Below are 18434 nucleotides of genomic sequence, written 5' to 3'. Positions count from 1 at the left end.
CTTGAATGTCCATCTTTTCAGGCCTATAAAAAATAACTTTTTGGAATTTTGGAGTACATATGAAATTTGTCCAAACTTTGAACAAGCTGCAGTCCTTCCCAGGGCAAAGATAAGCAACATCCACAGTGGGAAACCATCACGCTGCAGAAACTTCAAGAAGTCTCTGTGGTCCAAACATCTCCACCTGATGATGCTCCACAATGCAGCTCCTTCCACTGTGCAGCCCCCAGCCTAGTCAGCACTGCACCACCTGCTATGGTATCGTGCACTCAGAAGACATTTCCCCTACAAAACCCCGACGTGGTGACAGCTGCTCTTCAACTCAACAATCTGGACACAAAGGTGGTCAGTAGGTTTTTGACCTCTGCAGACAAATGCTGTTATGTGCTGGAAATGATGCTTTTTAACGCTATAAGAGTTCATTACATGACTTCCAAAACTGGAGCTTAATCACATATCGGGTTTGGGGGGGGGGGGGGGGGGCAGCTGAGATTTGCTAAAATGTGATGCATGTCAGAAGCTGTGAAAATGCTGAACCTGGCTACTGATGTCACTTTCACTTTCAACCTATTGCTTGAAAAGTAGACTAATCCATCTTGGTCAAAGTGATTCCAACATCATACTATTACTTGTACAAGTCTAACATTGACATGTGTACCTGAAAATATTATCAGAAATATTAAAGTCTCTCACAGACAAACCTAATTTAGGTGCGCATTTTAACCAAACAAAAAAGACAGACCCACTGAGAAACAGGAGGATTTGGCTTTTCTTAGTTACGCTCCGTGGATCATTTAAAATGTTCGGCAGTTGAAACGTAGTAATTCAGTGTACGTATGGGCACTGCAAAAGTTGCAGGGTGCTGAACTCAAACCAGCAACCTTCAGAATACAAGTCCACGTCCTTAACCACTACACCAGCTGTTTCAGGGCACTGCTCTCTTTTCTCCTAGAATGTGCCTACGGGCAGCACTGTGGACTTTTCAATAAGGCCGTCTTGCAAGCGTAATAAAACACGTTTTTCAGCCAAGTACGCACGTCGGCTTTAGGGTTAATTAAGCCCAAAATTGAGCGACTTGGTTATTACAGCTCCCTCAGGGGTGCAGCTGAGAGCAGGAACGCTGTGTCTCGATTACACGTTACATGGTCTATTGGCTGCCAGTGAGAGAGAAAGGAAAAGAAGATCTCTTGAACTGAAATGTCAGCCTCCTACTAAAGCTCACACACTTTCATTAACCGCTTGTCCAAGTGAGGGTTGCGGTGATCCAGGGGCTATCCGAGAAGCACAGGCAACAAGCCTGATCAGGGTGGACCAGTCCGTCACAGGGTAGCCACACAAAATTTAGAGCCACCAATTAACCTGAAACAAAGGTTTCTGGACGGAAACCAGAGCACCTGGAGGAAAACCACATGAGCACAGGGAAAACATGTCAAGTCCACACACACTGAGTCAGATTCCAACCTAAGCCTGTGCAGCCCAGGCACCGTGAGGCGGCAGCATTGTGCCGTCTCCTACAAAGTCTCTGATCCAAAAAGTGCCCAAACGCAGTTTATTACAAGCTACTGCAGAGCCACTATTGGTCATCCAGTTCTTAGACTTGAAACAGAGAAATGAACAGTTGCAAACTAACATTAAGAGCATACAGTACTGTATTGTAACGTATGAATTACACACATTCTAAGATAGAAAAACCAAGTTAAGGATGCTGCTGTTCTCCCTACTGGAGTAAGAAAGCAGGAAGGGACAGCAGTAGGGACTGTCCTAGTTAGGGGCTGTCACCTAGCAAACGTTCTGAATGCTCTTTGGTTGAATCCCATTCCAACCGATGTACCTTGGATCAAACAGAAAAATTCTGTTAAAAAATTCTATAAATGAGTGCATCACTGTTGTAAAGATGATTAACACTGTAAATGGCTTTGGTAAAAGCTCCCAGCTAAATAAAAGCATGGTAAAAATAAAGGATATAAATAATAATCGAGATGATGAAGTCACCACCTCCAGCACCAGGATTAGCTAAAAAAGACAGGAGCCCGAGCTGCTCAACATCATCACTTCAGCACCCAAACGCTGTAATGGGATCGAGTCCGACTTTTACTTTCAGATCCTCCGTTTACTCGCGCGCCGCTTCCCGCGCGGGCGCCACTGCGGCACTGGAGGCGCGCGCGACGACTTCAGCTCAACTATGACGTCATCGTCTGTCAACTGCCCGCGAGGGTGGGCCACGTGAAGCACCTCACTGAAATCGAGCGGGGGGGGGAGTCGCGCGGTGGAGTGAGACACACAGGACAGGTGAGCCGCGAGGGTGAGACGCCCCCCACGAAACCGCGCGCTTCACGCGCAAATTCACGCCGCGTTCAAACTGCGCACGTTTAGCGGATTATTTCATTTTAAAACCCGCCACCATCGCTCGCGGTTTTAAGCCCCGAGTTACGATGACCCCGTTCGTTCTGTCGCGTTCGTTGCAGTCTTTGCATTATTCTTGCACTAATTGAATTCAATTATTTATTATATGGATCGCATTTTATTTGAGCCCCCACCCCACCCCAGGTTCGATGTCGATCATGTCCCGACAGTAGTGAAAACAGTGAAGACTCCAGCAAGTTAGCGAGGAAATGTTCCAGAAAACCACAGAAACAAAGAAAACACACACACACACACAGAGTCACCGAGGGATCGCAGCGTGTACACGGAATATTATATGGAGTAGAATTTAGTGTCCAACTTTTCACCTTCTGCCAGTGATCGCTCATTTCAAAAACAAGGCGCGATTTAGCGAAGAGAAAGAGAAAGACCTGCGCGTATTGCATAACCATAGTGGGGGGTTCGGGGGGCGGGGGGGGTGCAAACTGTACTTTCAGGGCATTTTCATTAAACTTCAAGAACGCATAACGGATCGACACGCTGCAAGAAGACATCAGATTATCAGATTGTAAAGTGACATATATTATTATGTGTGTGTGTGTGTGTGTGTGTGTGTGTGTGTGTGTGTGTGTGTGTGTGTGTGTGTTTTGTGCCAGTGGGGTAACCGGCTTCACAGGGCTGAGGGCAAACTCGGAACTTGTTTCCTTCTGCGATTTCACGTGAGGCTTTTAAAGTGAACTAAAGACAGTACTGAATATATACTGAATACATACGTGCACGCACACATATACTACAGAGCGCACTTTCCACACCGCTAGAGGTCGAGATGAGCGACGCGCGCGCAGCGTTTCAAAATTCGTCGCGTTCATTCATTTGGAAACGGGGAGGTGGAAGAAGAAAGCGCGTGAAAAGACAGTAAAGTGTCGGGTGAGCTGAAGTACCTGCGATGACAGCAGGGGATCTCTGACCCCCCTCGGCTCGGATCCACATCTCCAGAGTGAAGTTCCCTCTGGGTATCTCCACGCTGGGCTTCAGCCGTATCTGGTCTCCTCTGCCCGTGAAGTAGACGGCTTTGCCCGGCCCCGGAGAGCTGTCCAGCGGCGGGGAGGAGCGCCGCCGGCTGGGCTGCTGGTGAGGGTGGCGGTGGTGGTCCAGTGCGGCCAAGGAGCGCTTCCCCCGGGGCAGCCGAGTTCCACAAGCCCCGGGGAAGGTGGCCCGGGCTTCCCTGATGCGCACCAAGTCCCTTTTGGACCTTCCCCTGGACCACAGCGTCCCGCACTCTGATCCACAGCTCAGGATGGAGATGGTGGCCACCAGCACCAGCAGCAGGGGCGGCAGACCGGGCAGAGATGCGCAAAGTTTCATTTTCCAACAAGAGTGAGGAGGAGGAGGAGGAGGAGGAGGAGGAGTAGGAAGGAGGAGAAGAACTTCTCGCAAGAAGAAACAATACAAAGGAGTAAGTGTCAGGATGGGATCTCGGGAGGGTTTTCTCCTTCAAGCTTCCTCGCGGCTTCTTCTTGGCCAGGAGCGGATCCCTTCCTTGCACTCCAGCGAGGCGACGATCTTATCCCCCCCCCCCCACCCCCTTATAATGTTAAGCACGACCCCTTTTTGCCCCTTAAAGCAGAAAGTAAAGCACTTGAAGGCGGATTGAGGAGGACGGAGCGCATCCACGCAAGTGCCCCACGCCGCCCCCCCCACACTTGAGTGGATCTCATTAGAGTGGAGGGACGAGTAATGAGTGATCAATCAGGGTCGGAGGGTCAGAAAGCCCCCTCATCTTACCCCACCCGACCGCCGGGAACCTCCGCGAACGCGCACCGGTTCACCTGAAAGAGCCGCGCAGACACTTGTCCACCGCGACGCGCACACTTGTTCTTCTGCCCATCTTTGTTTCCTCGCGCATCTCGTCAAGCCGCATTAAAATCAGAGATTAAAATGAAATAACAACAATAGACACAGCACGCTTCTGAAAACCAAAGGGAACTTCTCTAACTGAATTCATCCAAATCGAGATGTTAAAAAAAAAAAAAGAAAAAACAAGGAGAAAAGTTGATATGCAGGAACGATGCTGCGAGCGGAGAGGAGCAGGAGGAGGAGCGCAGCAGCAGCAGTCTGCTCAGCATCAGCAGTCATCGCTGAGTGAGGATGACTCCGGAGCGCGCACTTTCTCTATGTCTTTGCGCACAGTGACAGTGGCAGGCAGTTCTGGAGTTTCAGCCCTTTTCTGATGGAGTGTGAAGTCACATGCAACATCTGACTGCAGTTCGACTTTTTTTCTAGGCATTTGAGACGGGACGTTTTTTTTTTTTTTTTTAATTGTTTATTGAAATGTTGAAAACGTGGAAGTCTCCCTCTAGCGGCAACACGGGGAACGACACCGCATGCCGCCGATGTTTCACGATCCAGTCCTACTTAAAGGCGCGCAAATGAATGGAATTGCGCTTATTTGTGACTGAGGAGAGTCAATCATACTGGAGTCTGGAGGAAAAAAAAAGCGGCCTTTGACCCTGTTAGGGGGGCAGTCTGGTGGTCCTGGCCTGGTACATTGCACCATCCTCCTGTCGACCACCAAGAGGGAATCTTTAACTAAAACCCCTAAAAACTAGTGTTGCTTCTTTACAAGATCTTAAAAAGACACTAATGAAACAATCACGCATTCTGGATTTAAAATCATGTTTTAGAATTAAAAAAAAAAAAAACAACAAACACCTCCCATAAAAAAATAACAATTCCTTGGATGTTTTGAAGGTTAGCACAAATTCAGAGCAGTAACAAGGAAAAGTGCCCACTCATAGGACTCATATATTGTAACATTTTCTTTGGAAATCGTTGCACACTGATTCACATTATCATACAAATGGTCTGGGAAAAATTAAAGCAGTGTGTATCCCAATACTGTTGCAGGTCATTTGTTTCAGAGGGTATTTAAGTGTATTAAAATGAATGTATACATGTATTCCTTGGATTGACGATTTTCTCCAAAGCAGTTTACAGTGTTAATCTACTTACAATTATTTACTCCTTCATACAGCTGGGTGATGTTACTGGAGCAATTTAGGGTAAGTAACTTGCTGAAGGGTACTAATTTGAACTATGCAACCTTTGGGTCCAAAGGCAGCAGCTCTGGCCACTGTTCTACCAGCTGCCCCACTTAAGATGAAATGTTGCTTATTGTTAAGTGTGTTTGACCTTATATGAACTCTTGGCAAAATCAAGGTGCTTCGGGAATGTCCTTTCCTCCACTTGTGTCCTTGGATTAAAAGGGGTGTCAGTTGTCACTAGACTGAGTGCATTCATCTGGTTGATGGGCGTCCTCTTCCTTTCCCTCCAAAAAGCTTCAGCCTCTTAATTATTCCTTTTTTTTTTTTTTTACATGCTAAATGATGGAAAGTTTCCTAATTTTTCAGATACACTTCCTAATTCTGAAGATGTGAACAAAGGAGCAGTGTGGCTGATCCCCACACCTTTTCCCTACCCAGGTGCACTCATTCTTCCTCGTAGTCCTGCAACTGATGTGTTTTGCCTCCATCTAGTTGTCACAGTTTGTCACATGTCAGCACGAAATTTCAAAGGCCGCGAGGACTTTTACTGTGCGCTGGAGTAAAAATTTTACATACATCTGGTGCAGCTGTGTCAGCCTGAGTGCAGCATGGGGACAACTTTGAAGTGTCTCATGCCATACAGGAAAAACCCCACAGTAAAGATGGAAGGTCCTCTCTGTCCACAGGTGACCTTGACCTGTGTTGTGCTTTCACTGCAGCTGCTGCAGCCCACCTTCAGATGACTCAGGTCACATCTCCTGTGGTCCCTAAACGGACTCAAGGTTCAAGCATTCAACTCCCACGCGTTAATGAGTAACACCACTGAGTTCCTTGCAGCCACGTTTTGCTCACTTAAGTGACGTACTACGCCAAGCCCCAATTCATCCATAACATGCTCTGAATTGTAAACCCTTTTTACACTTGTCAGATAACATTATAACATCACATGGATTAATAGGTAACGTGTCCCTGCCTATGATATGGGAAGATGGAACAGCTTGTGGTGCCGTGAGCCATACAAAGTGGAGGGGGACAGTTTGAAAAAGTTAAAACTGTCATACCGCAACTCAGATGTTCAGATATTGGAAAGTAAAGTTTAAGAACACATTAAAATAACGTTCTTAAAAGTCACTTTGGAGAAAAGTGTTCGCTAAATGAAAAAATTTAAGAAGCAATTTTTTTTTTTTTTTTTTTGGTTTGTGGGACAAAAGGATACTGACTCAGGATTTCTACATTGAATATTCTTTATTCTGGGACACCTAGAGGTGTCAGGGAGAAGGGAACCAGAACTGGTCCTTCTCTGTCTCACTCTTAAATGTGGGTTTAAATTGGGGAGTCATGGCAACTGGGTGTTTGTTAATGGTCACTAGCTGTATGTGTTAGGATGGCACGGTTACGAGCATGGTAAGCAGTTCTAGGTCTTGGTGTGTCTGTATGATGTTTCATGTGTGGTAAGAGTAATGTGTTACACTCCATTCTGTATGCTCTTTGTGTGTGTGTGTGTGCTCTGTCTTCCCACGTGCCACAGTCATCCATTAAACCAGTTTTTAAATGGTACCGATTCCCCCTGCAGCAAGTTCCATGTGAAAAGTTTCCATGAGGAACACGGTAACTTAACCTCTATACCACCCACTGCCCCTATCTGAATGTTTCATTACCCAGGAATTTGAGTAGGTATGCAACGTGCCAGTGGACCAGAGGTTTTCAGCTGTTCTCCTGGCAGGCCAAAGCACATTCGGTCTTTCAGCCTAAGTCGGGCGCTCAGTTGAACTAATCATTACCCTAACTGAACTAAGTAAGCTAACATCTCTCGCCGATGATGTTAGTGGTTTCAAGAGAATCAGAAAACCAGGACACGCTTCAGCCTGCCAGGGCCACGGTTGAGAAACGCTGCCACAGAAGGCGGTCTACTCAACCATAAAGTTTAGCATAGAGTAAGTATGGTACGAGAAATGGCGTTGATCCGGTGAGGTCAAGTCTTGACTGTTGCGTTGAGACGGTGCTGTCCATTTGGAAAACTGTAAGCTGAGCGCTTAAAGTTACATGACACTGAAGCGTCTCATGACTTCAAGCTGAGGATGTGAGAAGAAAAGAAACAGTAGAAGCAACAGGCAAGGACAGAGAGAGCCAATGTGACGACTCGCCCAAAGAGCTGCGGAAAACCCAGCAACATGCAAAAGCAAGAGCCAACTGGAGAAGATGGCCTCGAAGCAAAGAAGCGAGATTTAAACACGAGCCCTAAGGCATCCTCAACGAAGCACGTCCTGTTACAGGAGAACTTGGACGATTGCGGGAAAAAAATTGGAGCTTTAACCAAGAGGATACTTAGGATTTGAGACCAAGTTCGAGGAGTTACGGTGGATAGAACAAGCTAGTATGGTTTTGAAAAGATAAAGGCTGTTTCTGGTTCCTATATTCTTCAATCGCCATTAACATGTTAAATGAGAGGCAAAAATTGGTCAGCCTTGTTGGTTTTTTACCCAGCTGTATAAACGGGCAAATAATTGCAAGTATCGTAACATTGTCAGTCGCTTTAGAGAAAAGTGTCTGCTTAATGAATAAATGTAAATGTAATAATTGGCACAAGCCTGCTTCTGCCAGAACACTGAAAGCCATGACCTGATCTAGCAGGTACTCCACACAGCTCCTGGCCCAGGCAAGTCCCTGCCTGGACCGTAATTCAGCCCCCTCCGGTCTGGTCTTCCAGCTTCCGCCATCACCCCCCTCCACCTGACACAGAACGTTGTGACATACGTTGTGTTTGACCTGCCAAAGTGCTCCGATGTAACTCTCTTCCTGACCTCTCTCTATTGGCTTCCTGTAGCTGCCCATATCAAGTTCAAGACTTTGGTTGCAGGCTACGAGACCATCAACAGATCTGCTCCTCAGACAGAACCTGAATGCTCACGAGCAAGGACGTTGCACTTCTCCACCTCAGGATGGCTAGAAGCCCCATGCAATGAGTTTGAAATTCAAAAGTCCAAATATTCATGGTTTTAGCTTTGATGTGGTGGAATGAACTGCCTCTCTCCCTCAAAACTCCTGAATCCTTCTCAGCATTCAAGAAGGATCACACCTTCATCAGACACACTTCTTTCCTGATCTCTGCACTGCTTCAGAAACTTGCATTACATCATCTGTGATGACCACCTCTACATTCCTGGTCAATTCTATATGCAGTGTAATGTATGCAGGTTGGACAGTGGCATTGGACTAAAGGACTTTGAGAATTTCATGTCTGCATCTCCACCTCTCTGCCTGTTGACAAAATGCACTTTTGTTTACTCTGAGTCGTACGTCACTTTGGAGAAGGGTGTCTGCTGAATGAACAAACGTAAATGTAAGCACTTAGATATGCGAGAAAACGCACTCTTGCGTTGCTGCAAAAGCCGCAACTTAAAAATCCGCCAATTTCTTGTTCTGATTGCGAGATTAAAGGCAGAAGAGCTGCGCGGCTGGGGGCTCAGAAGGGATCAGATAATGATGTCACACTTGAGCGTGATTAATGTGTGCCATACAACTGCTTCCAGGGACCGAAAGCAGCCTGGGAACATTCCCTCCTTACGTCAACAGAATAGAAAATGAGCATCAAGTTAAAATGGGTAACAAATGACAGCAGAACCCAATACCATCAGGGAAATGTTCAGATAATTGCTCCTCATTTAGGAGCAAATCTGAATGCCATTGTGTTTTTTTTTTTTCCATGCTGCTAAATGAGAGAAGCAAAATTGTGACAGAAATGAATTGCTTCTCATTTGGATTGAAACAAATTAAATGCATCGTGGAAAAACGGGTTAGTAATTCCTGAACTGTTTAGAAATTATTATTAATCCTTTTCGAAAACTATTTGAAACCACGGAATCTCAATTAACAAGGCAGAATCACTGTAATAATTAATCACGAAGGACTTTACATTAGAGAGTTGTTTGGTGTTCTTTTTTTTTTTTTTTTTACAATTTTTCTCTCCACTGCAAACAGCAACGGCCTCCGCGAGTCTCCAAACTTTTAGTTGTTTGGAAAGAAACTGTACCAGTCAAAAGTTTGAGTACATGGGTGCAACTTACATTAAAAGCCTAATTCATGCTGCAGAAAGGCAGCGTTCCTACAAGAAGGAATGCGATCTTCAACAAGTGGTGTTCAGTCACCCAAGTTCAGCTCGGCAGCACAGCACATTAAGACCCACGAGACAAGGAGTTTGTGTTCATAAGGGCTTTGCCTCTTTTATTGTTAACAAACACAGGAAGTGGTTCTAAAGCCCGGCTGTTGGCAAAAGATTAACCCTTGACCCCGTTGCTGGTAGGGATGGCCCACTGGGGGATTGACAGCTGGATGCAGTGGAGTTTCTAGGCAGGGTTCAAAAACCCACTTGTCATCTGCAACTGGGTTCTGCGAAATCACACTCTTTGGTTACATAGACCTTTCGCTGGAATGCTGTCCTCAATCCGTAATTATTATTTAGTTGAAATCTTCGTCCAAGGCAGTTCGAAATGTTAGGGTCACAAACTAATCTGTTTACACTTTCATACACCTGGGTAATTTTCACTGTAATAGTTCAGGGTAAGTACCATGATGAAGAGTAATAAATTTACCTGATGCTGTTCTCTAAAGCAACTTAAAGTGTTAAGGTTACAATTATTTACCCATTTATAGAGCTGGCTAATTTCAGGGTTAGTGCCTTGCTTATACTACAGCCAGAGAATCAAACCTATGACCTTCGGATCCTAAAGGCAGGAGTGCTAACCACAACTCTGCTGGCTGCCCTGTACTACAGCAAGGGTGGTCATTCGCAGCCAGGCCTGTGGATTTAAAAAAAAAAAATCATGTCACTAACAGGTCAAAGACAGAGACCCGTCCCTATAAAGTAGTGCAAATTTCCTGCAGCTCTTCACAACTGTACGCAGCAGCAGGAGGAGTCCTACACAACAACCCAATCTGTATCCCAAGAAGAAATATGAGTATTTAAGCACTTGTCTATTTTAGTCTATTTTTGTCTGTTCCCACCCAGCAGTTCTAAAGTGTACTACAGTGTTCTTGCTTATATATTAACAGTGTGGCTTGGAATGGAAACCTCCCTGCTGCAGCACCCCTGATGATGTCACTTATTGAATTTATATTGCAGAAATTATATGGATGACTAAACAATTGTATGTAGTTTAGTGTACAAACCCAACACTGTAAACCACTTCTAAAACATTATTATTATTATTATTATTATTATTATAAATTAGTGAAAAATTTGATACATTGAACTCCTTACTCTGGTTTTCAGCTTCCAAATAATTCAGATAAAAAAAAGTCCCAGTGGTCCACCCGTTCTCGGCGGTCTTCTCACATCTGACTCATGTACACGTTGCTAAAAGTGACAGCAGATAATCATCAGCGTCCACTTCGCCGAGCTGAGATGCAAGTCAGCACTTCATAATATTTTTGTGGTGAATCACTTATCAAAGGCAAAATGCCTACTCAGGCACACTCCATATACGCAATTGGTAACTGCTGCCATTTTCCCCCCGTTTACTGCGGTAAGCTCTTCTATCAAAAGTTTTATCACTGACGTAACTTTTGCACAAGTCTCCGCACAAAAGAGCGTGCCGGTGTCTTCGGCCCTATTATATTTTACCGTGCTGTTGCACACTGTAAAGGTTTTAATCCATCAAAGTGTCCCAGTGAGTGACATTATAGGGTGACCTAATAAAACACATTGTTCTGAAGCGCCGAATACCGAAAGGACCTGGCCGGTGAGTAATGCGGACTGCGCCGCGCTTAACGGTGCAATATGAAAAGCTGATCTGAAAATCTTTTCTGCAGCATGACTCATTGCAGTTATTCAGCGTCCCCAACAGAACGTTGCAGCATTAACGTAATTAAAACTTCCCAACGTTCAGGTGATAAAATAATCAGACCTTTCCAGACTGGCGTAATCGATATTGAAACGGCTACTACGTGCTGCCGTCGCTAGGCCCGGCAGTTTGAGCGATCACCTGCTCGCTCTCTCCGGGGTCAAAAGTCAAGACCCTAAAGAGATAGTGCAGTGAGTCAATGAAAGTCTGGATTATTTCAAGCTAAACCCATTCTGATGCAAGAGATGTGTTGCAGTTTCCAGAAGGGCCCCATGTGATCCCTGCGCGCGCCTGCATGTGCTGCGAGTGAGTGTGTGTGCGTGCGAATTGGGCGATCTCTCCATGCTTGTTTTTTTCTGAGAAAATGGTTTCACAAGAGGGGAATGTGATACGGCGTGCACTGTTTACACAACTTGCTCCCTGCCAGCGCATTTCAGAGAAACCCTAACCACAGGACATTCGTGCCGCTGTGGAGAACGCGCGTAGGCCGCGCACGCGGTTCCTCGCGGGAAAGCGTTACCTCCTTCCGGCTGGCTCTCGCCTTTGGCACGCAGCGCTCGATCAGCTCTGTCCGGGCTCCAGCGAGTCCGGTCGCGATTCCGAGTCCAAGACCCCCCTGGAAGACATGGCTGCACCTTACTTTCACTTCCATGGAGCAGAACTAGAAAAATAAATGCGGTGTGTTGTTCAGCAGGGCTTTGGAACCGCAAACACAGTGGGAATTCGGATTTTCATTCAGAACTTAAAGGCCAGATTTACTGCGGTCACCCAGAGCTGAGTGGAGGAAGGGCTGTACAGTACAGCAGTGTTACAACCGAAGATTGCTGATTTGTCCCTGGACTTCATCGGCATAAAAATGCCTTTTTGTACGTAAATGTAGGCCTCCAGGTTGAGGACATTTCTGACGGAACGAAGGAAAGTCGTTGAGCGAAATCATTTTTAAGTGCTAAAGGTTCTGGGAATAGGTTTGGACCTGGGTTCAGATATGACCCACCCTGCGTGGAGTTTGCACGTTCGCCTCCCATGCGCCTTGGTTTCCATCCACGGTCCGAAAACACACGTTTCAGGAGGACTGGAGACGAAATTACACTCAGCGTGTGTGAGGAAATGTGTGTGAATACCCTGGGATGGTTTGGTGTCCCATTCAAGTGTAGCAGATTCACACCCAATGCTTGTAGGACAAGATCGGGAGCACCACGACTCTGCACTGGACAAGTAGTTATTGATAATGTATGGATAAAAATGATCACATCTAAAAGGGGGCGCGGTGGCACAGTGGGTTGGACCGGGTCCTACTCTCCAGTGGGTCTGGGGTTCGAGTCCCGCTTGGGGTGCCTTGCGATGGAGTGGCGTCCCGTCCTGGGTGTGTTCCCTCCCCCTCTAGCCTTACGCCCTGTGTTGCCGGGTAGGCTCCGGTTCCCCGTGACCCTGTATGGGACAAGAGGTTCAGAAAATGTGTGTATGATCACATCTATTTGAAGTTCCACTAATGAATAACCTCTCTTACAGTACCAGTACTTGCAGCTAATCACTCATTCTGACTAGCGCTTTGGAAATACAACAGTGACAACATTCATGGAAAAAGAATTCAAAACATGTCAAGTTTCACTTTTCAGAGACTTGTCACAATGCGCTAAAGAAGAGTCCGGAAATCTGAGTTAGTGGGACCTTGGGCCAGTCTTCACTGTAGGGGAAGTGTCCAGTTGTTTCATGGATGAAGGAAAGTATATGAAGGTGTTTGATTCCATCCTGGTGTTCATGAAACTACACAAATGCGTGTATTAGTGTCTGTGGGGCTGTTATCGCAGTGGGATATAAGGAAATTACAGGGAATCGATGTTTGTATCTGACAGCGAAGAATGGCTCCATGTTTGTTGGCCGTTACACAAACGTAGAGAGAATTCATCTTTTGGGAGTCCAGTAACTCCCAAAAGGTCGCTGCCATAACATTACAGGCCAGGCATCATGTTTAATATCTGGCAACAGATTATATCTGTTATAACACAATTTCTGGCTTTCTCCAAACATAAAGCCATCCAGATGTTGAGGAAAAACAGCAAAAGATGGACGTATTACGCTATATTACTTTCCCCCAATCGCTCATTACTTGGGTTTTGCGCTTTTACGCATTGAACTTGGAGACGAGTCGAATCCAATTGGCCGCTTCGCCATAAATACCAGGTTTACGAAGCTCACAATACACACTTTCTGTTGAGAGTCGTCACACAAGCCTTTGGGTTGCGCAGTGACTCGGCAGGCCGTTGCCGTGCGTCTGCCCCGCGCCGGCGACCTTCAGCTCGAGCACGCTTTTCCTTTTTGCCGACACTTTGCTCCACGTTTGGTGTGCATCGCCTGATCTGATGCCTTTCTCCCTGGCACACAAAATCATTCAGCAGTTATGAACCTTGAAACTGCATTTCAGCTGCAGGCTATTTGGTTTCATTCACATTAAGTTAAAAAACGATATTTCAGAAGTTCACATCATAAAGTGGTGACGCTCAGGTCATTTTTGACATGTTGACTGCTATCGAAACTGACACATGGGCTGCTGCTTTCTTCGCTGTGATGTCATTTCAAAGCTCAAGTTGCGTTTTAAAAAGAGGTCCCAACTTAGATTTACATTTATTTATTCAGCGCCACTTTCCTGCAAAGCAACTTGCAATGTTAAGCTGCTTACAATGATTCACCTCTTTGCACAGCTGGGTAATTTTTACTACAACAAATCAAGGTAAGACTTTAACACAAAGCTTGAATGTGCCCAGAAACCGCTAAGAAAGGTAGCAATCCGTGGTTGTAGCTGTTAAGACTACTTTAGCTGCTTTCAGGAATATTCAGACAGAAATTGACAATGATTTTACAATTTACTTAGTATTTAGCTGAACTACAACCTTATAGAAATTAAAACCCTTGTGTCACAAATTAATACAATAAAAGGTAAACTTGGGTAAGGGTTAAATGTGGTTTTACAGTTGTGAGCATTTATTAAGCAAAGTCCAGTCCTGTCCTGTCATTCCTTCATTTAGTTTTACTTAACAGAATAATTAAGAGAATTAAAACAATAGTGAACTATTTAAAAATATGTAAAGGGTGCAATTACCGTGTTTACCCCACGAGTTCCCTGGCATTGAGTACTAAACCTTTTTGGGGGCAGAGCTATCTCACAAATGTACTTTTTTGTAACCATACTTTAGTTTCCCTTCAACAAAATCAGTCTGTTAAGGTCCACTCTATGACTGTAAAGCAGGCCCCGCGGCTGAGACCGTGGTTTACAGCGCTACAGCAGGGTACTTGTTGACCGTGACTGTGATCGCCGGGTAAATGGAACGCGCCGGCACCTTTACATCAGGTGACATGGTGGCACAGCAAGTAGCGCTGCTGTCTCACAGTGCCTGGGTGGTGTGAGAGAACATGGGTTTGACCCCTGCTCAGTCTGTGTGGAGTTTGCATGTTCTCCCCGTTTGTGTGTGTGGGTTTTCTCTGGGTGCTCTGGTTTCCTCCCATACTCCAAAGACACGCTGTTCAGGTTCCCCTGTAGTGTGTGAGTGACAGAGTGTATGTGTTCCACTGATGTATGGATGAGTGACACATTGTAAGTAGTGTATCTAGCAGCGTAAGTCACCTTGGCGAATAAGGTGCGTGGGCTGATAACACTACATAGAGCTCATTGGAAGTTGCTTTGGAGAAAAGCACCTGCTAAGTGAATAAATGTAAATGAGGTACTTGTCCACCAAGCTATACTGGCCTGTCCAATACATGGTGTCCAAGTCTGGCAGGAAGTAACTGGAGAAAACAGACACTCACATTCACCATATCATTCACCTGCCAACAAGCGAAGCCCCAAACGACAGCTGCTTTAACTTGGCCAAAAATTAATGAGTGGGTGTATCCTGCTTTAAAACAGTATTACTTTCATAGGGAACAAGCTGAAATCACTGAATCAATTATTTGTAAAAGTTTGCTTGCTTGAAGTTTTTGAATAAGAAATAAGTCTGTCCATCACAACGTCCAATACAGGATCGTGGTAGTCCATAGTCTATCCACCTGTCATGGTGGCACAGCAAGTACCACTGCTGTCTCGCAATACCTGGGTGGTGTGAGAGGATGTGGGTTTGATCCTCCCTCAGTCTGTGTGGTGTTTGCATGTTCTCCCTGTGTCTGTGGGGGTTTCCTCCCACAGTCCAAAGACATGCTGGTCAGGTTCCCCCCACTGATGTATGGATGAGTGACCCATTGTAAGTAGTGTATCTAGCAGTGTAAATCATCTTGGTGAATAAGGTGTATGGGCTGATAACACTACATAGAGTTTATTGGAAGTTGCTTTGGAGAAAAGCATCTAGGTAAATAAAATATGTGATCCCAGAAGCATGGAGTGTGAGGCACATTACATCCTAGAGGGGAAAACAGTTCATCAGAGGGCAAGTAATCACTTATGTTCTCACACACACTATAGGCAATTAAGTTAATCTGAAACACAACATGGGAGTAAATCTCTGTACTGATCTACTGGCTGTTGCACTATGCTGCCCAGAAATGTTGATAATCTGCATTATAAAATTACAGTAAAATCAGACTTCATAGTGGAAGAGAGGTAATAAGGCTTTATCCAGAGAACAATACACTTCGGGCTTTTTTTTGTTGGCTGAGGTTTACCTCGGGTTTACTTTATGTAGATGACAGTTTTGGAGTCTACCGTTTTCGCACATTTGATGATGTTCTTCATGGGCAGCTTTAAAGAGAACCTGGAGCTTCTCAGGAACCAAGGTAGCTCAACAAAACATTTTGGGTCAGGAAGGCTTGATGCCTACCGCCCTCTACTGGACTGGTCACATCTGTACAATAGAAAAGTGCATGAGCCGTAAATGCTGACCTAGTGAGTAAAAAAACTCTTGCATTTCCTCACGTTTCGTACACGTAAAACAAATAGAATTGAGCCACCATCACCCTAAAAAAAAGTCTACCTTTTGCCCATGTCGTCCACACTATACTGGAGTCCCAGACCCAGCCCTAGTCCATTTCGCTTCGTGAAACAGTTATTGAGCAAGCTATTGTGCATCCTGGAAGCTAAATATTTTTCTTGGCAAAAGGAGCTGCATCTCCGCCAACTAGCAGTTACTTCTATTAAAAAAACAGCAAACAATAAGAAGCACCTGCACGGGTTTGCGCAGCGGTGTCCGGACAAGTCTGAGTCGAGAACAGCCCATGCCTGGTGTGTACCATATCCTGGCAGGTGTGGAAAGAGCCTGCCGTGATGCACCCCCTCGTGTTTAACCGTGGGGCTCGGAGCTTCAGGTGCCTGCATGTAAGGAGACAACAGAGCCGCAAATGTTTGCTCATTCGAACTGTAAACGCAGAGAGCGCTTGCAGCACATTCGCCAACATGTCACAAGTAATGCCCCTGTAATGTGCAAGAAACCTTCTGGAGTCCTGGTGAAATTCAAGTCTTCACCTCTTATGTTGGGTTTGCTGGTCCAGGTTTATGGGGTAAAACATGGTACTAGCATTATCGCAAAATACAGACATGGGAAGAGTTTAGTGAAAAGGAGTCTTCCATGAGGAAGCAGCATAACCTACTGGTATGTCTGGTCGTTTAACAACATGAAATCAAGCACGGTGGCACACAATGCATAGTCACAATATTCCAGGGGAATGTGGGGCTGCAAGTATCCATGATGCAAAGTGATCTGTCAGGGAAGGTGTCTTCATTGGCAAAACTTTAAAAAAAGCTGGCAAATTACATGTGCCAGTATCGACTACTGATACTGATGGCAACAATTTCCAAGACATCATTCCAGTGACAATGACATGGTCATACCCATGTGAAAAACTGCCAAAATATGCTCATAAATTAGGATGCAGGGGGATTATGTTACATGCAATGAAACAGACGTTACCCAAACGTACTCAGATAACACTAGTATTTCTTAGCACAAATGCAAACACCTCACAACACTCAAGGCGCATGCCCTTTAAATGACCGAAAATGGACAGGAGCTTACGGGGCATGTGCACACCGCGTTGACTCAGGTTTCTTTTCGATGACATCATTCCAATGACATAACTGAGTGAGTGAGCGAAAGGAGAGGTGCGGTCTCTGCAGTAGGTGACATCACCACACGGGAAGTGTGCCAGAAGCCCACTGCACACAGGGCCTAGTGGCGAATTAACCATAGTAAAGGGGAGACCAGACTGTGTATTTCCATGCTACTGTGGCTGAGCAGCTGAAAAAAAAGGCAAACATAACAAGCAAAACAGTAGAAAGCATAGCCTTTCTTTAGTGAAAGGGTATTCTGTTGTTTACCTTTAAATTATGTGATGTTCAAAGACTACAGTTGCACAATATCAGTTTGTACAGCTGGATACTTTGATTTATATAAAGACAGCTCCGGGGTACAAAGCTCACTCACTTCCATATCAGAGACAATGAGATTTTTACCAATACATAACAAAACAGAACTAGGTGTTAAGTGAAATTATTTACTCTGTTTTACAATTTCCAGACACTCAGGGTCGTAACAATGCTTTTAAAAGTCATAAGACTGGATCAGCGCTGATTTAGCATCAACACTTATAGCACTGTTAGCTGTAAGAATCATTGTACAAACGTGGCAGTATCCATTTCAGATAGTTTTATTTACACAGCACATACTACAGTGGGTAATATCTGAAGGACATTGTACAGTGCTGTGAACTTCAAACATTCAGAAACAAGGACTTTGCTATAATCAGCATATAGAAAAATAGTGTCGCTAAAAAAGTATAAATTAGGCCTACTGATTAGACATACCACACATAAAACTCATGAAAAAAATACCTGTCAAATCCTTGGGGGGGAGAAATAAAAGACTACATCCAAAAGTTTGTCTTTAGAATTCTGACACAAATAACGAAAATAAAAAATACAGTATTGAATTTATCCATAAATAATAAAAGAACAGAACACTGAAATATCTGCATTTCTAACATGGATTTATGACAGGAACCCAAACCAATACGATGTCATATTTGATATTTACAAATTAAATGTTAACATCCACGTTCCAACCAGAAACTAGGTAAAAACAAAGTGTCTGTTTTCTTCTATAAAGCAATCTTTCTCTAAATAATTTAGGCAGAAAAAATAAAAGAACCTCAGTACATTGCTCTATAACATTATCTACAAAGTGTTCTATGCTGATTTGAAATGTTACTT

General features: G+C 44.8%; 1 protein-coding gene across 1 annotated transcript in view; it reads right to left on the bottom strand.

The window, feature by feature from the left end:
• LOC108927179 (pappalysin-1-like) overlaps positions 1 to 4315 on the bottom strand; it is an 83158-nt gene extending 78843 nt beyond the window's left edge. The window contains exon 1 of the mRNA XM_018740292.2: positions 3303 to 4315. Coding sequence (XP_018595808.2) covers positions 3303 to 3726 — 424 coding nt within the window. The 5' untranslated portion in view covers positions 3727 to 4315. The remainder of the gene's footprint in view (positions 1 to 3302) is intronic.
• Between the last annotated feature and the right edge of the window lie 14119 nt (positions 4316 to 18434).

Source organism: Scleropages formosus, chromosome 6 (genome assembly GCF_900964775.1).
Source record: "Scleropages formosus chromosome 6, fSclFor1.1, whole genome shotgun sequence".
Classification (NCBI taxonomy): domain Eukaryota; kingdom Metazoa; phylum Chordata; class Actinopteri; order Osteoglossiformes; family Osteoglossidae; genus Scleropages; species Scleropages formosus.
The sequence above is the reverse complement of the archived record's forward strand: the minus strand, read 5'-3'. Positions and strand labels throughout refer to the sequence as shown.